We start from the raw sequence: 23,831 nt of genomic DNA on the forward strand, positions 1-23,831 counted from the left end.
GTATATTATTTTAAAAATTTAAATTTTTACTAATAAAAAGATGCTTTACACGATGGTAATGATGAAAAAAAAATTTACTCGTAGGGTTTTTCTTAGATTACTTCGATTTACTTCGAACTTCTTCGAATACTGTTCGAAGAAAAGTTTGCCAATATTTAAATTCAAATTGCATATCATTCTAAAGAGCAAGACCATCCCTTTAGAATGGTCTTTATTCAGTAATAATTTTTTAAAGTTAAAGTATTTTAAATTCATTTAAATTAGAAAAAAATTATTTAGTTCAGTGTGTGGACTTTTTGAATTTTTTTTTAGTGCATTTGATTCGTCTCACTGAAACGAACAAAATGATATAAAATTTGTCAAGTTGTCACAACATGAGTTTGTTTTTGTCGCTCTCTGTAATTAAATGTCTAAAGGCAAAATAGCACTTTTCTCAATAAACTTTTTGTAAATTTTTGTAAATAGTTTTTTAAACTTGCCGCGCAGGTATCGTGTACAATCTTGAAAGTGACAGAAAAAAGATGAATTTATCCTCACCCCACCCCATCCGAGCGCCCTGGCCAGATCATTTCCTGTTCCAAGAGGAAGAACACCGACTGCCGGAGCAGGAGAGATTCCGATTTGGTCGATAACACTTAAAACCCAACCAACGGTTCCATCCCCGCCGCAAGCAAGAACTCGTAGATTAGGTACTTTCTTGAACAGTTCGAGACCCATTTTGGGCCCGCCCTGTGTCAAGTCAAAGACCTGTCGAGGATTCAACAACCACTGGAATTTCTGGAGCAACTTTGATCCTTGGTTGCCTCCAGATTTGGGATTGATAAACACTATAACTGGAGTTACGTTAGTCGAAGGGATGGGCTTGATGGCGAATGTTCTATGCTCTTTATCCTAAAAATAAAAAAAAATAATTTTATAATCTCTTATTGGTAAAAGAAAATTCTTTTAATCTTTTGTTATTTATTTCTATTTTCTTGCTCTATGAAAAGACTACGCATGATTTTATTCATGATTCAAATTAATCTCGCTAACAGTTGAAACAAGTTCATTTTGTATTTGATATGATATTAGTTGAGAAGATTTTCCTTTGAAACACATCTTTTCTAAAGTCGCTAAAGTTAAAATTTGGACGCTCGGTTGTAGTCTCCTTTTATTATTGAATTTTAAATCAGTCCTTTATGCATACTTTTTACAAAGCCGAAGTATGAATAAATTGGCAATTTAAACAAAATTGCAAAGAAAATTACAAATTTTACTTTTCCCAATAAACAAAATTTTAAACTAATTTAAAACTGTCAGGCATATTTAACAGAGTTCTTTAATTAAAGAGAGTGAAAAAGTTTTTTTAATTTCACCGCCAACGGATTGATTCCAAATCGTGGACACAAATTTATAAGTTTCTAACCATTTTGTATGATTTAACTTTTAAAATCTTTCTTCGTTACTAGAACATCCCCGATAATAACGATTACTGACAACTTCGTTATCGTTATCAAATTACCAAACTTTTGTTCAAAGATGTGTAGTCGTAGATAGAGCTTATTCCATATCTGGTGGCGAACTGACAGTTACTTTTCTCTAAAAATTGAAGACATGTGTTGTTAGGAATATCATTTTTGAAAATTCTTTTCATGCGTTAACAATTTAATAATTTGTTCATCATTCTTCATCTTATGTATAAGTACCTACTTATTATATTTTTTTAAAGAATAACAATGGTTTTGAAATATTATTTCGTATGAACAATATTTTTTTTTTATAGTAAAGTTCGCCACCAGATTAGGAACATACTTATATCCCGTATCAATAAAATCTGGGGCCGAGGCTGACGTTGACAGTGTAAAACACATTTAAATAAAAAGTATCAATTAATTATTATTGTTAATTTGTGCTTAAAAATGTAAAACTGAAGTAGAAGTAATTTAAGAAGAAACAAATTAATTAGACGTATATACCTATAATTAAATGCAAACGTTTTAATTATTGTAACTATAACTGATGAACACTTGATAAAGAATTTAAAATTTTATTTTCAGAACAAAGACTGAATTAAACGAAAATCTAGAATATGTAATTCCGTAAAGAACAAAGAATTTCTTAGTTATAATTTAGTTACTTTTTATAGGTATGTTTTAGCTCTTACACAGGGTGATTCAAAACTCGCGCCCCAGAAAAAAAAATTTAAGTAAGATAAGGAACATGGAAAAAATGTTTAAAAAATTCTTTTTGTCAATTTTTTTTATGTTTCTATGGTAATCATGTTAAATACTACATTCAGGTTGGTTCTTTCAAAGGGTTAAGCAATTTTCGTAAAAATCTAATTTAAAAGATTTCCATTTACTTTGAATATAAGCCTGTGGAGCAAGTTAAGAAATCAAAAAGCTGAAAAAGCTGAAAGTTTTCATTGTTAAGTCTCAGTGAACTAACTGACTACCTCGAAATGTCTTTAGTATCAAGTAAGTTGCAAAGAATAAATTATATAAAACTACCTTAAAACTGAGTTTGGAACATGAATACTCGAAAATATCGTGAAAACTAAATAATGTAGACCAACCCCATCGCTCTCAGGCGATTTACAAAGTCGGATCATGTATATTAAGAAGAACATAATTTCTCGTTAAACCCTACTTTGTTTCAGAATATTATGCATGCCACGTTGTGTTCCTCAAAACTAGGATTACATAGCGTTTAAGTTTCTTTTCTGCTCGTATTTTGAAAGCGAAACAACTTCATGCTAGTAGCGACATTTCGTCCTAATAAAATCGAATAACCTACTAGCAAAGGAATAGCATACACCACAACAAAGTGACAAAACCTTTGATGTAGTTGAAATGAAATTGCAAGACAAAAGCTAGACAACGCAATGTTACTAGATGTTGTTATAATTCGTGGGGTTTTCCTGCGGTTTTACCTAATTCAGGATATTGTACGCGACGGCTAAACAGCCTAAAATCGGGTTTATTTTACATAACGCCGATAATTTCACGTTCAAGCTTGAATATAATTCGACATGTTTTGGTTTATTTAACAGGGTTGTGGAAATCGACATCAACTTACCTTTTCCTTAGTTTTTTTCTTGCTGGAAGCCCTTTTCTTGGGAGATTTTCTCAGACTTGATTTGAAACTTCCTTTACGGGGCAGTTTCACTATCCACGACGGAGGAACCACAATACTGCGATGTACACCTGTAACAATTAATCATTTTCATAAATATTTGTTAGCAATTTTGCAAAAAAAACCAATCCAAAAACACCCAATTGAATTCCATACTAATGGAACGTGGTCCAATTCTCGCATGTATCACTCTGTGTGGTTTTAATTCAGTTAAATTATTTGTTTAACTTTGATTTGAAAATGACCATTGTTTTGAAAAGAAAAATCATTAAAACTGAACTAAAAAAAATATAAATACTAAACTTGAAACTTGTAATATGCAGATCTTTAGACTTTTCCGTTCAAAAACACCAGCCAAATTTTTTGTAACAATAAAAAATAATGGTATTTTAAAAGAAAAAAGATCTTGTAACCAACAGCTTTGAATTTTACGAAATTAATTAATTGTTTTATGAAACAATAAATCAATTACTTTGTGGGCGTTTTTCTCATGAAGCGGTACAAAAATCTGTTTGTTGATCGTACGACACACAAAAACTAGTTCATCAAAGCAAACCGCGCACTTTTCGTGGGAGATATTGATTATTTGTGTGAATGAACAGAACGAAAGGTTCTGATTACATCTGGTCAATAATTAGCCAACTGTTGAAAGAAAATTGTTTGAGAACTGTAGCTATTTTTAGAAATATGAATGATTGTGACCTGAAATTGTGCATAGAAAAATAATTCAGTTATTAGACTTCTGATGTAGCTTTTTTCTTTGTAAAATAAAATGACTAAATAAACTGAAACAAACTGATTTATATTTTGTAAGCTGTTGTAGTGTGACATTGGTACAATAATTTAACTTGGGATACAATTGGAACTCCAATTAGTATAATTAAATCATAATATTTTTGTGGTTTGTCTGTAAATACAAAGCAATATTGCATGAATAAAATTGCAGTGTAACATACGAATAATATCTACATACATTTCGATACACTGTAAAATTAAAGCGGTAACACGTTAGTACTGTCTAGTCTGCAATTTTGTTCGAACTGTTTATTTAAACGAATTTATTCACCTCGTTAATGATCGAATTTCTCTGTTTATTCTGGAAGATGGGTTATTTGAATTAACAAATTACGTGGAAATTGAAACCATTGCATATTTTTATTATAGATACAAGGCTTTCATTTCAAAAGGAGGCAGTCTCAATAACTTTTGTATTGAGTAAATTAATTTTTAACCAAAAACAGGTCGATTAGGATCGCGAGGGGAAAGTTCAAAACGAACATTAGTTACATTTTAAGTTTCATCCCCTAGTCGCTAGCCACCCCTACTTTAAAATTTTAAATGGCACCCCCTACTTTTTAAAACGTTTTCGGAAAGCAGTAAAATGAGGGTATCTAAATGTGAAGGAATTTTTTTTTGTCGATTCGTTTTTCAGTTACAGTTCAGTTACATTTTTGAAATTTTTAGTCCGAGTAGCCTTTGATTCAATTCAATTTAATTCAAATAAAAAATATGTCAAAACCAACATAAAATACGTTTTAGGTTTATCCTCTAATCACTATAACCACCCTTACTTTCAAATTTTAAAAAGTACTTTCAACTTTTTGAAACATTTTTGAAAAGGGGGGAAAAAGCTTATCTAACCGTAAATGAAAAAAAAATATTTTGTCGATTCGTTTTTGAGTTAGGGGTAGTTTTATTTTTGAAATGTTTAGTCCTAGTAGCCTCTGATTTAAGTTAAATAAAAAATATGTCAATTCGGGTTGCGATGAGAGACTTCAACATAAAATACTTTTTAGGTTCCATCTCCTAGTCGCTAGCCACCTGCACGCCCCCACTTTTTAAAAAGAAATATAACTCAAAAACGAATCGACAAAATATTTTTTTATTTACGGTTAAATAAGCTTCTTCCCCCCTTTCCAAAAATGTTTCAAAAAGTTGGGAGTGTTTTTAAAAATTTTAAAGTAAGAGTGGTTAGTGAGGATGAAACCTAAAATTTGTTTTGTGGGTTTTGAACTCTCTCATCGCAACCCAAATCAACATATTTTTTATTTAAATTAAATTGAGTTGAATCAAAGGCTACTAGGACTGAGAATTTCAAAAATTAAACCATCCCTAATTGAAAAACGAATCGACAATTTTTTTTCCTTTGACCATTAGATACGCTCACTTTTCCTTTTCCGAAAATGTTTCAAAAAGTAGGAAGTGCCATTTAAAATTTTAAAGTAAAGGTGGCTAGCGACTAGAGGATGAAACTTAAAATGTAACTAATGTTGGTTTTGAACTTGATCCTAATCGACCTGTTTTTGCTAGAAAATACATTTACTCAATGTCAAAAGTTATTGAGATTGGCTCCTTTTGACATAAAAGCCCTGTATACTTTTCATTGCTCACGTTGGTGAGCTAATTTGGTTATGGCAAAGGTTCCGTGAATAGTAATTTAGGTCCACTAGTAAGAATTTCAGTAAGAGCCTCGAGAGAAACAATTGTTGAGGGAAGTTTATAACAATGTCATAGAATTACGGTTTCGTCATTAATCACATCACTGTTTAAGACTTCCGTGCATACCATAACAAACACTAATGAGGAGTTAAATAAATTTCCATCAAACTTTTCGACGAATTATTGACAGGAAAAGGAAATTAGAAAAGTTAGGAAAACTCACCTAAGTTACACTCCTCTCCTATTCGTTGCATATTAAAGCAGGTGTCCTTATTGTGATAAGCAGCCTTACACCACGAACAACTAATTGCGACTATTTCTTTGGAACTAAACGATAATTTCGACTGGAATGACTGCAACAATATTTTAGATTCACAATTTTTGAAGTGTTTCAGGCACGCAACGATTACTTTCGTGGAACCTTTTCAAGGTTCATTTCTGTTTGTTCATCTGGGGTTTTATAACTTCATCCATTTTCCTTATTTGACATAAAGTGTATATTAGTTGCGTAAAAATGGGAACAGGAAATGAAATATTTAAGGGCGTGCCTAGTTCTTTTATTATTTATACATCGTTCTTTGAGAGTCGTCGTTGCGTCCCAATCAAACAATAATTTAATCGGTCTATTTCGACAGAAAAAATGAGCGCATTTATTTATCGCTCCTTTCTCGGTAGTTGAAAAATTAACACTTTATTCGGAGATAATGCCAACAGCTCGGGTAATTTGAGGCGAGAACAAGCGTCGGTCGGTCCAATCTCGTTTTCCAAGATAAATAATTTGCGGTGCTGTGTGTTTTTCTTGGGACAAGACCGAGTAAATTAGAGCAATCTAGTTCGTCCTAAATAATAACACACGATCTGACCCTACTTCCTCCTCACCTTGCCGCATTGTCGACATTTACCCTTCTCTGACCGTCGGTGGACCCAATGGTGATGGATGGAGGTCTGTTCTCTGTACTGTCTTACTCCCACGTCACGGAACGTAGGCTTGCATGTAAATCGCATCTTATCCATCAAGATCCCTATGCAATTTTGGTGGGCGACCACGTTACAAGCAGAACACTTCATCCGGGCTCCGTGTTTCTGAAAAATTGCAAAAGAAATGAACACTCAGATTTCAAGAATAGCGCCATAAATTGTGGACAAGGGTTTGATCAAAATATGGCCAGACGAGATGAATTTATAGCAGTTTTATAGGACAGGAAATTTATCAAGGGACAAGGGCCTATCTGGTGTGCAGTTAAAATTTAAAAAACGACTTTCATTTCATTGTTGCTTCTTGACAGAAAACTTTTACACAGAATATGAGTTGTTGGCAAAATAATAATTTTATTTTTTTTAAAACATTACATTAAAATGTTATAGTTGTTTTTAAAATTATTATTTTTTGTTAAAACAAAAACCTATTGTGAGAAACTCCTCCAACTCTAGCTCAATATAAGCAGCACCTAGACAAGCGTCAAGAAAACATCCCAACACATGAAATTATATATATGTTCGGTACAAATCGCCCGGCTGTTAACACCTAAACTTACTTCTTTTTTTCAAAAAGTAAATATTTAAGTAATAATATTCATTCTTAGCTTTCTTAATAAATGTATCATTTTTTTTAGGTAACCGAATTTAGTTTTTCAAATGGAACACCTATGTTTTTTTCCTCTAAACAATAATAATTGACATGAAAAATACTGTAAACCACTATTTATTACATTTTGCGTAACACAATGCAATCAAAAAACATCTTAAATCTTAGAATTTTATAAGGAATTTGGTCGCGTAGCCCGATTTTTAATTTTAAAGGAAACGCGTGAATAAAAAAATGCTTGGATATAGTAAAATTATTGATGAGCGAGTTTTCTTGGATTTTCTTCAACTGATAACAGAACATTCAGATTTCTATTTTCTTGTTCTTCACAAAGAACCACAGGTTTTTTATTTTTAAGAAGCGAACCTATTCGTCTGTTGTTTTTCAATTCGACTAAATTTCCAACGATTTGGGTGAACTCTATTTGAGTATTGTTCTCTATACTGTCTTTCAGCTTCCGCTCTATTTTTATTGCACTTAAAAAACACTTCAAGCTGATCTACCAATTCGTCGTAATTAATATCATTCATTATTAAAAATCTCAATAAGATTTATTAACAAATTAGGCTTTGCCAAACTAACAATTAAACAGTATCCAAGCATATTGCTTTTTGCATGAATACCTTGACAAGTAAAATCTACCTACGTTGCAAAGTTTGCAATAAAATTCAAAAATTTAAATCGTTTTCTGAGTGCATTATGTAAAGTAAAATGTAATAAATAGTGGTTTAACGTATTTTTCATACCAATTATTATTGTTTTGAGCAAAAAAACATAGGTGTTAAATTTGAAAAACTAAATTTGGTAGCATTTTCGGCTACACCGGATGTGCCAAAAAAATTTGATGCTTTACTAAGAAAGCGAGGAATGAATAGTATTATTTAAAAAATTAGTTTTTGAAAAAAAAGCAAGTTTAGGTGTTATCGGCCGGAGCGACTTGGACCGAACACCCTGTATATGAGCTCCAAGAATACATAAAATCACAATTGCTGAAATCAAAAGCACTGTGTGTATCTATCGGCTTTTCCAAACATCCGCAAAATATCAATCAGTAACTTGAAAGATCAACGCGTTAATTTTTTTAGCATTCAATCAATAAGATCAAAATTAGTCGAACTTGAAATAATGCTGGATGAGGACAACTACTCTTTTGTGGGAATTAGCAAACATTGGTCAAAGTCAAATGAAGCTGAATACGAATATCTATATACAAGTTAATAATGTAGCTTCTCAATCTTACTTTTCGCAAACAACATCGAAATATGGAAATGCTCCATGCTTTCACCTAGTCCGTAAAACATTTTTCAATAGAAAATAATATAAAATAAATATTGTAATAAGCTATTTATATTTTTCAATACAGATAGATTTATTAGAGATTTTTAGAAGTTTCAATTAATGTTTTATACTTGAATACCTGGGTATCGGAATAGAACAACATTTGTCAGCTGTTTTTGGAAACTTTTTTGCTGGCATTTTATTTTGTATATTTTTTAAAACAATTGGCAATTTTTACAATTCAACATGTAAATATTTATTTAGAATTGTTTTTTCCTAGTACAGATACAACCTGAATAAATAATAGACAAATAATATTACGCTGAATAACAGATATGAAACTCAAACAAGAATAAACAGAGCAATCCATGACGTAAAAAAATGTTGACCAAAAAGTATAAAATATACGTCACTTATTATTTGCTTTGAACAGTGAAATGAGTTATCCAGTTTGAAAAATAAATACATAAACATTATTAAACAAATACTGACAGAACTGGGATTAGATGGGTTTATTTTATGTCAAACAAGAATTTTTAATTATTATAAAAAACTACTTTCATTTACCAAACTCAAACTGAAAAAAAAACGTCTGAAGTTTTATACAAGTTTTTTCTTATCTGAGTTAAGAAAGCGAGTAACAAAGGCTTCACTTAATAGAAACATTACTTTGATATTGTTTGACTGTTGTAATATAACAATTTAATCCTCTTTTTACTGCTGTGATAAGAAAGATTGTATAAAAGATAAATGTGCCTACAATATACAAAATTTAATATTTAAGTACACTTTTAAATCTCAGCTTTGACAAAATAATAAAACCTTATACGACCTTTTGTCATAAGACAAAAGTCTTTATTATTTTCTATAGAGTCGTTTCACCATTTGGTAAGTTGTAGCCACAGGGAGCCGTCGTCAGAACAAGAATTAACTCTCATAATTTAAAAACACAATATCTGTGTCTCATTTCCTAGATATGTCAGTTGGCCCAAATGTTCATTCATATTTTTGCAAGATAATAAAAGCTGTTAATTCAAAAAGCTTCACATAAGCTCAAAACAAATATGTTTCATCATTTCGATCTGAGTTATGTTGCCGCTAAGCCTCGGAAAATTATTAAAGCGAAACAATATTTGCGCCAGCTTGCATCTTCCATAAAACTGTCTTCGTATCAAATTATTTTCTTTTTTTCGCTCCAAATTAAAGCTGAAAGACACAATACACCTGATAAGACCGCAACTGATATTTTCTTCTGTATTGTCTGAAATTTGCAATCATCGATTTCTATTTGATGTAAAAGCGGAAGAACAAAGCACGTCAAGTGAGGAAAATGACGGTATTGTCCTTTCGTATGTTAGGTATACCTTTTATAATCAAAAATAATAATAAAAAATTGTATACACTCCTCAATGATCATAAACTTAGATGTATTACTTTTTAGAACAGAGTATTTTTAGCTTTCTTAGCAACACCCCAGATAAACAAGTATAAAAAATAGGTTTGTAAGTTTCCTGCTACTATTTTAGAAACACGGAAAAGTGTAATATAACATCAGTCTTTTATTTGTTTTCACATCACTAAGGGCAGATAATGGAGTTTACAAAACCTAAAACCAATGTTTTCTTTTTCTTATTAAAATATTTCCTTTTAAAACGTATACTTAATACTATCTGTTACATCCATTCAGTATAAAAAGTTCATAGAAAGTCTTGTTAAAAAAAAACGATTCTAAATTGTTATTCTAGAACGTTTGCACGTTTTCTATATTACCCCAATTTAAAGTCGTTAATAAAGCTTTTATCTATTTCCATAATCTCATTTAAATATTTGCATTATTTAACTTGAAATTTACACACTACTGACCCGAGAATATTTAAGCACGAAAATGACCCATTACTTCATGGAGTAAAACATCACAAAGTTGCTTTATTATTTACGTATTCAATTAGATTCGGGCAAACTTCTGGGTTCAATTTAATATATACGTTACCAACATTTTACATAAGTTCTTACCGTGCAATCTATATCTCCGATGTAGCAAAAATCGCCTGAGACCGATGTGGGAACCCATAAATGATCACCATTGATTGCAGTCTCGCCCCAATCCGGAGTACTCCGGAGGATTCTTTCTCCAACATCGCCGACAACTTTTCTGTAATAAATCGATAGATAAAGTAACCGAAGTGTGGTTTTCGACTAAACAGCAAAATTAGAATGGAAATGAATTCATTGATCAAGATATATAAATTTTGCATTTACACAAATAAGCGCACATAACAGAAGCTTCAAAGCAATTAGGTGTTTGCTTGGTAAATTTGCCGTACAAATAAGTACTTTATAACTATAAATTATGCCATCACAGATGCTAACCGCAACGCTCCGTATCTTGAAATTATGAAGCTTTATCGTTCTCTATAAAAATTATATTGTTTTACATAAACATAAATTTGGTGCTTTGTTCACGTACAAATTGGAAAATACAGATGTTCTTCTTCAGAATAATCTAAATAAGAAAAAGTTAAAATGTTTGTGCTTTATGGAGATTATATGGTGATAATGATAATCTCGTAAATGGCTGAAGTATCATTATGGCTCATTAGCTTAAAGAGTATTTTGTGGTTGGATGATGGTGTGAGATATACTCGTAGCTTGTCAAACATCAATTACATTCGAAATCGATTCTCCTATGAATAAGCACGAAAATCCAATAATACAAAATTCAATCTTCGTATTTTTCGTTTAATACCTTCACACACCGACATAAATCATGATCAGTTCAATTGTTCAGAATTTTTAATAACACGTTGAAGATGCATTTTTTACAAAAAGTGTAATAATAAAGTCAGAAAGAAAAAAATGACTTATTTTAAAAATTCAAGCTACAGAGAACTTTCGATTAACGATGAGGCGACGCGTCATGGTTAATAAACCTTATACAAGCAAAAATGCAAATTCTCGCCGAATATTTTAATATTTATCCACTCCGAATTCAAATGGAAAGCAACACGACAAATTTTACATTTGTAACAAAATATATTCGCAAAAGTAGCCGAATCATTTATTTCATTGAACTAAGACTAAGACACGATTTTTAACTATATCGTACGTAAGTTAAAAAAAATCAATTAATTTTACATATTTTTAGTTTCCGTTTCGAACGTCTGTTGAAGTATTTCACAAATTTTCAGTATTAAATATTTCTGTCTTTACTCAATTAAAATGAAAATTCTCAGATGAGACAATAAAAAATTATCCTTTGTTCTAATATGTATACGTGTCCCAATCTCTTAAAACTTTATCAACGACTCCTTTACTTTTTCGCACTTTGTGATAAAATTCCGACGTGACATTCACGAAATTGTTAAACGGAATGTTGACAACAATCCTAAGTATAGGATTTTCTCATTTTCTGATCTTCAAATTTCCCAGTCTGGAAATGTCAAGGTGATTTTTTCCTTCAGGTGAAAACAAATATATTTTATAGAAATACTATAATCTTTTTTTTTAAGTATGAATACGCAAATACAATAGTTTGTGAACAAATATTAAGAATAAAACAGAGTGGTAAAACAAGCAAAATTTTTAAAACTTGCTAGTTTCTAAATGTTATTTGTGGTTATTTTCAAATCCCACTCGATAGTAAAACCTACAGATTGATTTGTGTTTTGTTACAGTAATTACCTGCAGTGATGCTATTCTTTCACAATTAATGTTGATATTTAAGACATTTTTATTGATATGGAGCCGTTCCAAAATGAAATTGCTATTGAGTCATTAAATTTTCTCAATTTTGTTTTAAGTAATAAAAGTAATCTTGTTTTTATAGTTTCCGGCTATAACTTAAAAATGAATTTCCGGATTTCAAACCGTCTGGCAAATCTCTTAAACCGTTTACTCACGAACTCTTGGTAAAAGTGTTATGCAGTTTTCACAAAAGGAACAAATCAGAAGTAGAATTTAATACTCGTTTCTCTGATCGATTTATAAACTGGATGAGTTAAATGTAGATATCCTTGACTTGTTTTCAGGTAGTTTCGCTACAACTTCTAAAAATAAAATTCAAAGCGAACTATTAGAACAAATTAAAAAAATAATTGTATGTGGGAGAATCGTAACATACAGAATAGGAAAGTTTAAACAGACAGAGGACCATAAATATGTCAGGAATGATAGACAACCTAAGTAAGGTGTTAGGCTTCAAGAGTACGCAGCAAAATAGATGATCCTCCTTAAATTCAAAACATTCACTCTTTTAAGATCAAAACGGATACATCGTCCTGCCTTGAATAAGTAATGGCTTTAGCAGGATCGGTTTAAAGCTTGAATTGGGCCTGTTATAGGATAAAATTGAAACAACTATTTACGTACATACATTTTCTTGGCAAATTAAATCCTCAGATTAATATAAATATTTTATGTTACACAATTATGCAAATAATCATCGCAGCATAAAATCATACTTTTTAAATAACTGCAAACGTTCCAAACTCACTTAGATGACTGAAAAATGTCCAATAAAATCTCTATAAATAATTAATATTTCCGTTTTCAATAATTCATCTATTTTCAGCAAAGTTACATACGTCATATAAATAAATATCCCCTTTATAAAATTAACAAACCGAAACTAAATATAAGCATGATTGAGTAATCCTAACTTATAACTGTCCTGTAATAATATTACTTTTCCCTACCACACTTACTCTTTTGTAATAATAAATTTTTCGAGAAGAATTAAGTTAAAACTCCAAACATAATTTGCACCTGGAACCTGAAATCAGCTAGAGCATAAGAAGAATCCGGCCTTTTAATAACGCCAAAACTAAAATAATTTACAGCGGCGTTTTTCAAGTAGGAAAGTGTAAAAAAGTACTTTCCGTGAATATTTTTACATTTATTTAATAAAAAGTATATTTCTCTTTTTACTTTTTACTTAATAAAATATCTAAAATATCTAAATAAAATTCTTTACTTATACATATGTATATACAATATTTAAATTGAATAATTCACGTTTTATTTCCACGCTAAAAGAATTGCTTTGTTTTGAAACCAATGCTTTTCGCTTCAATAATACGCCAATAATAATCTTCGGAACTGAGAGAGATAAAATTTGAATTTTATTTATCTTAGAAAAGCAGTTTAATTTAAATTTCTATTAGCACACAACATAAAAATATTTCCACAAAACTTAACTTCCAAACTTCAAAAAGTACAAACTTTTACGATAAGCTTTTACTCTCAACTTTAGTTTCGAAAATTTATCGTTTATCTCTACGGACGAATTGTTTTATATTACAAGGCTTAGGTCTTATGATAAATTTGCTACAGTATCACCAAAGGCAATTGCTTTATTTTTAGTCTAAACCGAACACTTTTAAACATGTTGTGCAAACTGTCGAAGACAGCTCTCAACTCTATTTGATATTTCCTGATACAAACAAGTGTCGCATGTTTGTGCGTGCCAATATTTTTCCAAGTTTACAAAAGATGCGCCAATATCAAAATAAATATACCGGCGTTGTCCTAAATCGATTTATGATAAGCGTTGGAGTGTAGTGTGAGGCCTAACACAGATAAAAGTAGGATGTAATCTCCCTAATACGATTTTAAGCAACCTCACAGAAAAGCCAAGACATCCAAATGCGATTAAAATGACAACAAAACAATTCATTATCCCTTTTTCTTTTAAATCAATTGTCCTTTATCTCTCGCTTTAGCAACAAGTTTATTTTCAGACCGCCAAATTACAAACACAAGTGGAAAGACAAAATTGAATTCATCCATACCCGCAATTTTCGTGTGAAACAGCAAGAGTGAAAAGCTGATGTACCTTTATAAACAGGCAAATATAAGGTTATTTGACTTCTTTTGAAATTTGGTACTTAACACACTTCATTCAGAAGCAGCGTTTTGACAGGTTTCCCAACTTTGCAGAGGAAATCATAAGTTAAGAAGAGAAGACGTTTTGAAATTACTGTTGATGTGGTGGTCCCTTTGTGCTTTTCCCGGGATCAAAACAATATTTTTACATGAAAAAATCGACGTTGTCATGTCAACTCACGTTGTTTCATTTGAAAAAGTAAAAGGACTTCATGAGGGAATAATAAAAAAACACATCAAAAATTCAAATATTCATTTAGTTTTTTTACAATGAAACAAATTTAATTTAAAGTTTGATCAAAATATTAATTTATTAAAGGTGCTAGCTGAGTAACAAACAAATTTCTTGTTTTCAGAAAGTAACAAAAATTAAGTTTTATATAATTTATTCAAATTGAATGTTTCGAATGAATGTTTTATTAAACGTAGTTCATTCGCCCTCAAATTTGTTATTATTGTGATGATTTATTGTTTACTTGACCTGAAATTTTATTTTTTTAATCAAAATCAAATAAAAAAGCTTTCTAGGCAAAAGATAATAGCATTGTTTTATCTGTGATATTTCCGGTACAAAATGAGATAAAACCCCACCTGTGCCTCCTGTAATTTTTGTGATACACAGATCTTCGCCTAAGTAATTGTCTTTTCCTTGCAACTGTCGTCATAGGACATGCTGTAAACACCATCAGTAAACGACACCCATTGAAACAGCACTAGAAACTACATCACAATTCGAGCAACACGCGACGTTGTGTCAAATTAGAAGCGTTTGTAGATACTAATGAATGTTTGCTGATTAATACCCCACTAAAATGTTAACACATATCGGAACGAATCACTAGGATAGGACCGCGTCAAAATGCGCTCTTATCTCTACGCGTGTTTTCCTTAAAGTTGTATTTTCAGCTTTGCGATTGACGTTGGTAGTTTCAGTGAAGTCTGCTCGATCTGTTTTAACGCCTTCCATACGTTTCTTGTATATATAGAGTAACTTATTTCCAGTGTTGTCTAATATTAGCAATGTGTTTGCCTTTTCCATAAATACAAGGAATCATTGTTTATGGTCTAGATGAAAACGTAACGCACTTTAATCATATCTTTTCCAAACATATGGAATTAATTTCGTTGAATGAAGGTCAAACCAAATGTAACCATCCTCGAATTAAAAAGATCAGAAGTAACATGGGAGTAATTATCATGCAAACAGGTACAGACGATCGAAACTAATTTGTATTTTTAAACAAAGTTTCTAATGAACAGAAAGAATGATCGTACTGTTACAATTCCCTTTTAGAATATAATTTCCGGTAGAAGGTATCGATTACTTAAAGAAACGGTTGTGGAATCTACGAAAGCGTCATCTAAAAATTTCAGAGATAGGAAAACGGAGAAGACGTACGATGATTTATTTAATACGTTTTAATTATTCATCGTGGAAAACAAAATGTAAAAATCTAATTTTTCATCACTTTCGTACGAAAATGAAACAAAAAACGAAGCGTGGGTGGTGAAAAAATTGCGGACTGAGTTATGTCTTTTTAATGAATTTTGGCCGAAAGATAACTCAAACAGCTGCAAATTACTTAATGTTGGTTTTCTAATTTTAAATAATACAACAATGACCTCCTCATTACATTATTTGCATAAGTTCAATTTGCCAGTTTTTAATTTCAGGTCAATGTGAAAATACCTTTAACCTTTAAATTGAATAGATTTAATCCGCTATTGTAGTGTTCACGTTATTAAATTTTTAAATTGAATGAACAACAGAGACCCTTTATTCTGCCTCTGAAATTAAATTTGGGTTTTTATTTAATGCAATGACTCTACATTTATATCATCTTGCACAATTTATAAATCAATCGACGAGATACTTATTCCTTTGAGAAGGTCTCCCACCTGCTCATTAAAAATAAAAAAATCTTTGAAATGATGTTTGAAAAAGTTACATTTCTTTGACTAAAAACTCGTAAATATTAAAGCAATAAATAAACCGAATAATTAGTTAAAGCTACAACAAATAAATATAAATTTCTATGTTGAGCCAAGTATTAGACAACAGCATAACAGTGTGGGCGTCATCGCTTTAGCATTTAATCAATGTGTTACATTAATTAAGCAATTTCCCATAAAGAAAAAACATTTTCTTTTCTCTAAATGCCAAAAAAGGATTACCCTAAACTGTCAAAGTCTAACACAGAACGAGTAAAAGAGCAACAACAGAAAACCCTTCAGTCTGTTTAGCAGCACTTTAGATCCCTTATCAAGCCTAAAATATAGAGGACAGAGACATTATAATAACGAAACTGAGCTTAACACAGTGTTTAAAATTTATTGTCCTTGCCTGAATAATTATCTTTCAGATTTAATTTTATTATTTTCAGCAGTTAGTAAATGAACTTTGTGCCCACTTCATGTGAATTTAACTGAGCGCAGTAGTATATTTGAGTTTAAAAATAAATGAATTAATTTGTTAATGGCTAGATCTAACGTCCAATAATGCTAATTAATATACAGCATTTCCAAAAGCTGCTCAGCCGTCGAAATAAAGCTTTGATGCTTTAAATAGCTATGCAAAATTCATGCGTTGTTTCCATACGGTTCTGAGTAGGTAATCGAAGCAATTACATCAATACGTTGCAAAGGGGTTTTACAGTCATTAAAGAGCCTCGAAATAACTGCAGACTTGAATTTATGGTCGAAACACTCGAAACACACAAAGTTGTAAGCCCTTATGTATGTTATGAGTGGGAAAAGCTAATTTATTTAATTATGACACGGATGGTCTCCTTTATTAGTTTAAATGTTGCAAAAAGTAAATTAGTCATAAGCTCTAACACCTGTAATTCAGTTTAAAATAAATCTTTGTCAGATAAATCGAAAATAAAAAAACGGGAATCATTACATGTGATAGCTGGATATGGCTTAAGATAAGGATAAAACAGTCGATGCAAATATCTGTTCAGAGTTGGATCAAAAACCTACACTGTTTATCAGCTGGTAGAAACAATCTCACAAATTATAATCAGTGTGAAATCTCTGGGATTTGTCAATATTTGTCGCATTTTCACTTCAGTACAGTGTAAAAAATACAAATCGGTCAGAAATAATTACCGAAAAAAAACCTCTAATTCGCTCAAAACTAATTCAATCATTTATTAATAAGTCATGCAAAGTAAGAATCAAGCTTTAGATTGATTCACTTCAATAATAAATTGACTCTCCTTTTGTGTTTCATGACACACGAAGAAAAATTGTAATATTAACGAATTTAAACTTCAATAAATCATGCTAAAAGGTTCAAACCGTCAATCAACTGCATTCGAAGAATAATCACCGTATCAGACGTCTTAAATTTCCATTTAAATTCGACGGTATAACGATTGAGTGGTGAATACGTGCGTCGGCGTCGCTCTTCTTCGACTAAATTCGTATTTTATACATCAAAGAAAACAGATTTAACGCCTAACGAACTTCTCTTTTATATTTTTTCACACCCTTATAAATAAGCGAATTATTTATGTTTAAACGACAAATCAGTAATTTTTTCGACATTCGCAAGATCGATTTTAAAGAAGCAACTGTTAGGTTCCACAAATTCATTAAATTAATTAAATAATTGGATTTTCGTAGATGCGATGTGTATTATTTATGGTTTTCCGCTTCCTGCGATAAAGCTCTTCGGTAAGCTCAAAGCAGGAGTAAATTACTGGTTGCATACGTAACAATGCATTAAAAAAGTTACTGTTGGTTTTAGAAAGCCACAAAAAATGCAAACTATAAAGCCAACGCTCTTGCAATAAGACCCTCACTTAGTAAAACTACAAAGTGCTTCGTTAAGGTGTTTTGTTACTTCACTATTGCACAACTTCTTTATTAGCACGCTTAAACCGTGCATAGAGCTTTCAGTTTCCTTTCGTGCGATATTTTTCCCTATCAGCATTAAAATTTTAAGAGCAGTGACAGGTATGAGGTAATAAATCACTGCAGGCAACTAGTTAAGCGCTAAATAATTTCAAAAATTGAAGAGAGAACTCGCACGAAAACTTCAACCAAGATAAATCACTAACCACATGCCAAAAACTACCTGTAATTAAATTTAACTAAAGTTCCGCAGCAAACTTTGCGATTAACCCTAGCCAAAGAGCACATTCTTATAAAACCGCGAGCTTTATTCAGAAATTTAAGCAACCGCCTGTTGATTATTCGCAGGTTTTTATAAAAATAAATAAAAAAAGCAAATGCGCTACTAAACTAAATGGAAGTAGGGAAAAATCCATCTACGATCTGATCAGTTTCAAACAGTTTGTTTGTTTCGTTTGTTTGGTAGACAAAGTGGTGGCATCAGATGTGATTAGTGAGAGCGTTTCAGGATCGTGTTGGTTTACTTTGAGAAAATAATTTCGTTAAGGACTAAATAAATGTTTTCTCTCCGTTGATATGTGAAAATTTTAAACCTAAAATTGCATCTCTACGGTTACCTTACCGAAAATCAAATTCTCTGATGAAAGCAAGAAGTAGTTCTCTCGTGATCGATATTTGTTTATATACGCCTATAAAAAAATTTACCAATTTCAATTGGTTGCAGCCGACAAGTATGACTAAAAATGTAGGTTTTCCCTTACAATGCAACTACGTGGAGAATAACTTGAATTATGGTAACATTTATAATTTCCGAGGAGCATCACGAACAATAATTAATCACAAAAGGTATTCATTCGGGAATAAGCCCCAGGATATGAGTCAAAGCAACTAAGCTGACCGTATCATACCGCTCAAAGGCTGATCCTGGATTTAATTAACAGTAAAAAGTTTACTACAATTGTCAAAGTACTAATTAACTTAAACTTACCGTTACAACAATATTAGAAAAGTAATCTAAATTATTTATTGTTCCAAGAATAATAGATTATAAACCTTTTAGTCTTTTTGTTCTGAAACAAGAATCAATAGAGAACAGTAATTTTAAATAATAGTTCATTTAGGATTGCGTGCACCAAAATGACGGGCTTGCAAACCATATATCTTTAGAGAAAATTTATTACTTACTTATATCTACAAAATGACTCCACGAATTTTGGAAGAAATTGAATAAGATTACAAGTAAATGGGACTGATATTTTTTCATATATTAAAAATAATCATAATATAATGTGTACTCTGGATTGTTGCTCTCTCGTTTTGTTTAGTGAAATGTGATATCAATATAACGTTGTTTAACCAAAAGCCTTAGGTCGTTAGTAACGTGTTGAGGAGTGGAAAACCCACATAAGGATTTCTAAATTCGTTAAATTTACATACCAAGCCAACTTATCAAAATGGCATCTAAATGCTTTTAAATTCATGCCTATGGAACTGTACACTATACAATTCTTGTTACAAAATCTGACGACAAAAATATTTTTTAATACCCTGCTTTCGTGACCATAGTTGCAAATTTCGACACTTGCTTTGTATACCAGTAAATAATAAATCATTATATTCGGAATTAACTATAATACTGAAAGGCTTACATGCAACATCATTGTTCAAATATTATTACGGTAATAATTTATTATTGTCTATTGGCTAGTTAATGATTCTATAACATAACCGATACCTTCAAACTGGAATTCAGTACCAGTCACGTCAATTTCTTTGAAGCGGAAATTGCACGTTTTCAAATCAATAATCGTTCGTTAAAATATGACCAGAAGGGATGACGATATGAACATGCTGACATTTAAATTACAAATCACCGCAATTACCCATCAATTAAAACCAACGCCAAATGTTTAACACGAAATCAATCAATTATTTTTTATAAAGAAAATTTCTATGACTTGAATGTGAACGAGCAAGTCTCGTTTTTTATTGTATTAGAAACATGAAATGGCACAAAAGGGAGCAGTGCATCAACGAGGATCGTCTTCTTCCAACATCATACATATATGCTCACATGTCAACTTAATGAAAATGAACTATATTAACAATAGAGGGTGGAAAGTGAAAAGCACAACCGAGAGCAATCTGTGACAGTTTCTACGACAATGTAGAAAATTCGTTCAACATTGTGTGGCAAACTTTATAGAATTTTATACGCGAGTGTGAATGTAATAGCCGGCGTAAACCGTCAGAAAGCTATATAGATGATAATAGCTGGTAGATGGGTATGTACGATTTTAATTACAGCCGGAATCGTGCAAAAATGTACGTTATTAAGCTGCCTGCGTTATTTCCATTCATTTGTAGTAATTTGAAATGATTTATTTACCTCACGTAGAAGTAAAGCACCCGGAATTGAGTGACGCTGTGTTCGTGCACGCAACCTATTGGCGACAAGCTTTATTGCGTGACACCGAAGAGAAAAGATTTACCGATCTGCTTGCGGATGCGACTTGCGTTTCTCCTGATAAAAAAGTAGGGAAAAAGTCTAAGTGGTTTAAATACAGTTTACAAACTTTTTCTGGGCAATTAGATGATCCTATCAACCAGATCTTTGTTATGTATACAATTCCTTGAATAAATAAAAGTTATTTATGTATTAAAAGCATAATGAAGCGGTTTTTTAATGAGAGCGCAGGCCGAAGACAAGATTGAGGCATTTTAATTTTTTGTAAATTTCTTCGTTGTGCTGCGTAGTTTGCACGTAGCAATTAGCAATAGTAGGACAAAATGGTACTGAAAATTATGGTGTTGCTGGAGATGACATTCCTGACGAAATTCGAGAAAATGCAAATGCTGCAACGTGTAGCTTATTGCCACTAAAATTAAAAGAGAAATACGAGAAAGAGTAGGAAGAGCATAAAATTACCCACATGCACTAGAGCAGTAATGTGACTGTTTATGCACTAAAATCAAGAATGTCACTTGGTTCAAAATGCTCGACCGTGCATAAATTCACTATAACTTTGTTAAAACAAACTAAAACTATTTGAAAAGCATTCCCTCAAAATATACTCGTCACGGTAGTTGCTAACAAGCCCTATTAATTGCCGTGTAAAGAATTTGCATTGGACCGTTGCGAATATTCCTCGCGTGAATATTTATAAGAAACGTCAATGTTTGAATAAATATGCTTTCTGTTAACATGTTACGCCGAATTTTCCGAGAGAATTGTGCTCATTTTCACATCGTCTTAATCCCTAATTTGTCAAGACTTCAAGAGATCGTTAAGAATTCAACAGCTTGACGAACGATTTCTCAAGAATCGAACAAAGACTAAGAAAATCTGCTAGTCTTTAATGAGTGAGAAAAAGGGATAAGACGGAGCGAAAGCCGTAAATTAAGGGATCGATTTATCCATTTAAATTTGCTGAATATTGTATCTGTTGAGCCCGCAAACAAGAAGATTAATTACTATGCTAAGTTTGTCCACTGTAATAATTAGGGAAGACGTAATACTCTGATAAAGAAAGACAAGTAAGTTTCACAATGTTTATTTAATAACATGCAGTGCGGTACAAGTCATGCAACACCAAACATACCCCTTATAATAAGACGACGAAGTCCCAGGCGCTGCGGCCATTGCCAGCGCCTTGTATCTAGCATGTTCATCTGTTGGCAATACAATATCCACCGATCTCGAGCGCAAAGCCACATTTGGCCCCACTGGTACTTCCAAACTAACCCCAGAATGTTGTAACTCCTCTGTTTTTCCTTGCGAAACTTTCGAAAAGCACGAATCCACAGAAGCTGCTCTATCTCTTTTTAAATCAGGGACTTGCAAATAAATATCACGGACTACCAAGCCCGGTATGGTGGTGTTAATAGCATCGCCTTCAGACAATGCTCCTTCTGATGTCCCTTCTGAACATAATTCAGACGGACCATCTGACATATTCTCCAAAGAAGTTCCAGTTGGTTCGGCAAAAAACGCTTCTTGACGATGAATCGATTTCCGCCTTGTCGGCGTGGTCGGTGTTTGGACATCTTCAGTTGGAAAAAACTCGATGACCGGAGATGCTGGAAGCGGTGGTGGAGATTGGATAGGTGGAGAAGGTAGCATTGGTGAAAGGGTGACCGTGATGGCGCATTCTGGGAGAACCTCTTCTTCGCATTCGCTGAAACATAAAATTTTCACTTTCAAAGCATCGAAAACGTTCAAAAGCTAATTTATTAGTTTTAATACAACTTTTAAAGTCTTTATTCAGTTCTTCCAAATGATATATACAGGGTGATCCAGGGATTCGTGCACGGTCTATAACTTTTTTTCAATCCAAGTTATCGACATGTTTTTTTTTTAAACGATAGATCCAACAATGAGACACATTATAAAAATATTTCTATTCATATATAGTCCCAAATAAGATGCACAACTAAGTTTCGTTTTTTATTACATTTCTGGATTCGCCACTAAATTGTCAGTCTTACCTGCAATAGTTTTTGACTTATGCCAATTTAGGTATGTGTCAAAATTGCATCGTGCATAGACCCACAAAAAAATTCATAACTTCAAAATTATTCAAGACAACTTAACCAATTTTTTTCTAGTCGATTCCTTAAGCTTTAGCACATCTTTTGAGAAAAAGGCAAACTCGGAAAATGGCAATTACTCGATTTTTTTAAATACAACACTCTATATTTTATTGCATCATTACATGGCATTTTTATGAGCTTTTTGTCGATGTTTATGGGGTTTATGGGGTCTACTTTGTAAAATTTGTACGATTTTTGCAAAATAAAAAATCTTGATGGTTTTTTCTAAAAAAAAAAAAAAGAAATCGAGTAGGCTGCGTGTACTTAATAATTCTACACATCTAACATCTATTGACAAATAATGAATTTCACTCGTGAAGAATTAGTGAATATGGTTGGTTCTTTATTAGTAAGCAAAATGTACCGTCAGAAATATCCTATCCTAATCGTTGGATAGGTAGAGGAGGTACTATTCCCTGGTGCGCACGATCTCCAGACCTTAATCCCATCGATTTCTTTCTTTGGGGGTACGTGAAAGAAAGAGTTTTCAGAGATCGTCCAATAACTGCAGATGATATGAAAAACAGGATCACGGAAGCCTTCCATTCAGTTGATGGAGCAATGCTTGCTAGAGTTCCGAGCTCATTTACTAAAAGACTAGCAGCTTGTGTGGAACATGATGGTGATCTAGTTGAGCAGGTTTTATAAGTAACCTTTTCTCAAAATTTTTACATTGTTTTCTGTTAATCATTCTTTCCTATTCTTGTAAAGATTACTAAAATTGTTTCCTTTATTGTGATGTACTCCTGTTTCTATTACAATTTCATTTTATTGAAACACATTTTTTCCGAATTTCATACATGTGTCAAACTATAACAGCCTACCCGTTTTTTTTTTTCAGAAAAAAAACATCAACATTAAAGTCTGTTTTTTTTTAAATGGAAATTACCAAGTCTAAATTTTGGTGAAAAAATTGGTGGCAGCTTGTCTCCATAGCCACAAATTTTGTTTGCTCTTTGTTGTTGTCCCTAGAAATTTTGTTAAAAAATTATGGTTGTTTTCAAATTGAGATGTTGTCAAAATTTTAACTTTTATGAACCTTGTCTGCCTGTTTGCTCTTTGAAAGCCCTATAAT

General features: G+C 31.9%; 1 protein-coding gene across 8 annotated transcripts in view; it reads right to left on the minus strand.

Moving 5' to 3' along the window:
- The window catches only part of LOC123007130 (eye-specific diacylglycerol kinase), a 91,177-nt gene that overhangs the window by 8,222 nt on the left and 59,124 nt on the right, over window positions 1-23,831 (minus strand). For 7 of the 8 annotated variants that reach the window (XM_044402206.1, XM_044402207.1, XM_044402202.1 and 4 more), the window contains 6 exons: window positions 21,766-22,341; window positions 10,430-10,568; window positions 6,433-6,636; window positions 5,777-5,906; window positions 3,058-3,185; window positions 538-891 (listed from right to left, as the gene is read on the minus strand). In XM_044402206.1, coding sequence (XP_044258141.1) covers window positions 538-891; window positions 3,058-3,185; window positions 5,777-5,906; window positions 6,433-6,636; window positions 10,430-10,568; window positions 21,766-22,341 — 1,531 coding nt within the window. Of the gene's footprint in view, window positions 1-537; window positions 892-3,057; window positions 3,186-5,776; window positions 5,907-6,432; window positions 6,637-10,429; window positions 10,569-21,765; window positions 22,342-23,120; window positions 23,547-23,831 lie in introns of those variants that run through there. The other variant, XM_044402208.1, reaches the window with a different exon arrangement.

Source organism: Tribolium madens, unplaced genomic scaffold, assembly GCF_015345945.1.
Source record: "Tribolium madens isolate multiple individuals breed KSU strain unplaced genomic scaffold, Tmad_KSU_1.1 Scaffold_3;HRSCAF=73;Tcas5.2_LG2, whole genome shotgun sequence".
Classification (NCBI taxonomy): domain Eukaryota; kingdom Metazoa; phylum Arthropoda; class Insecta; order Coleoptera; family Tenebrionidae; genus Tribolium; species Tribolium madens.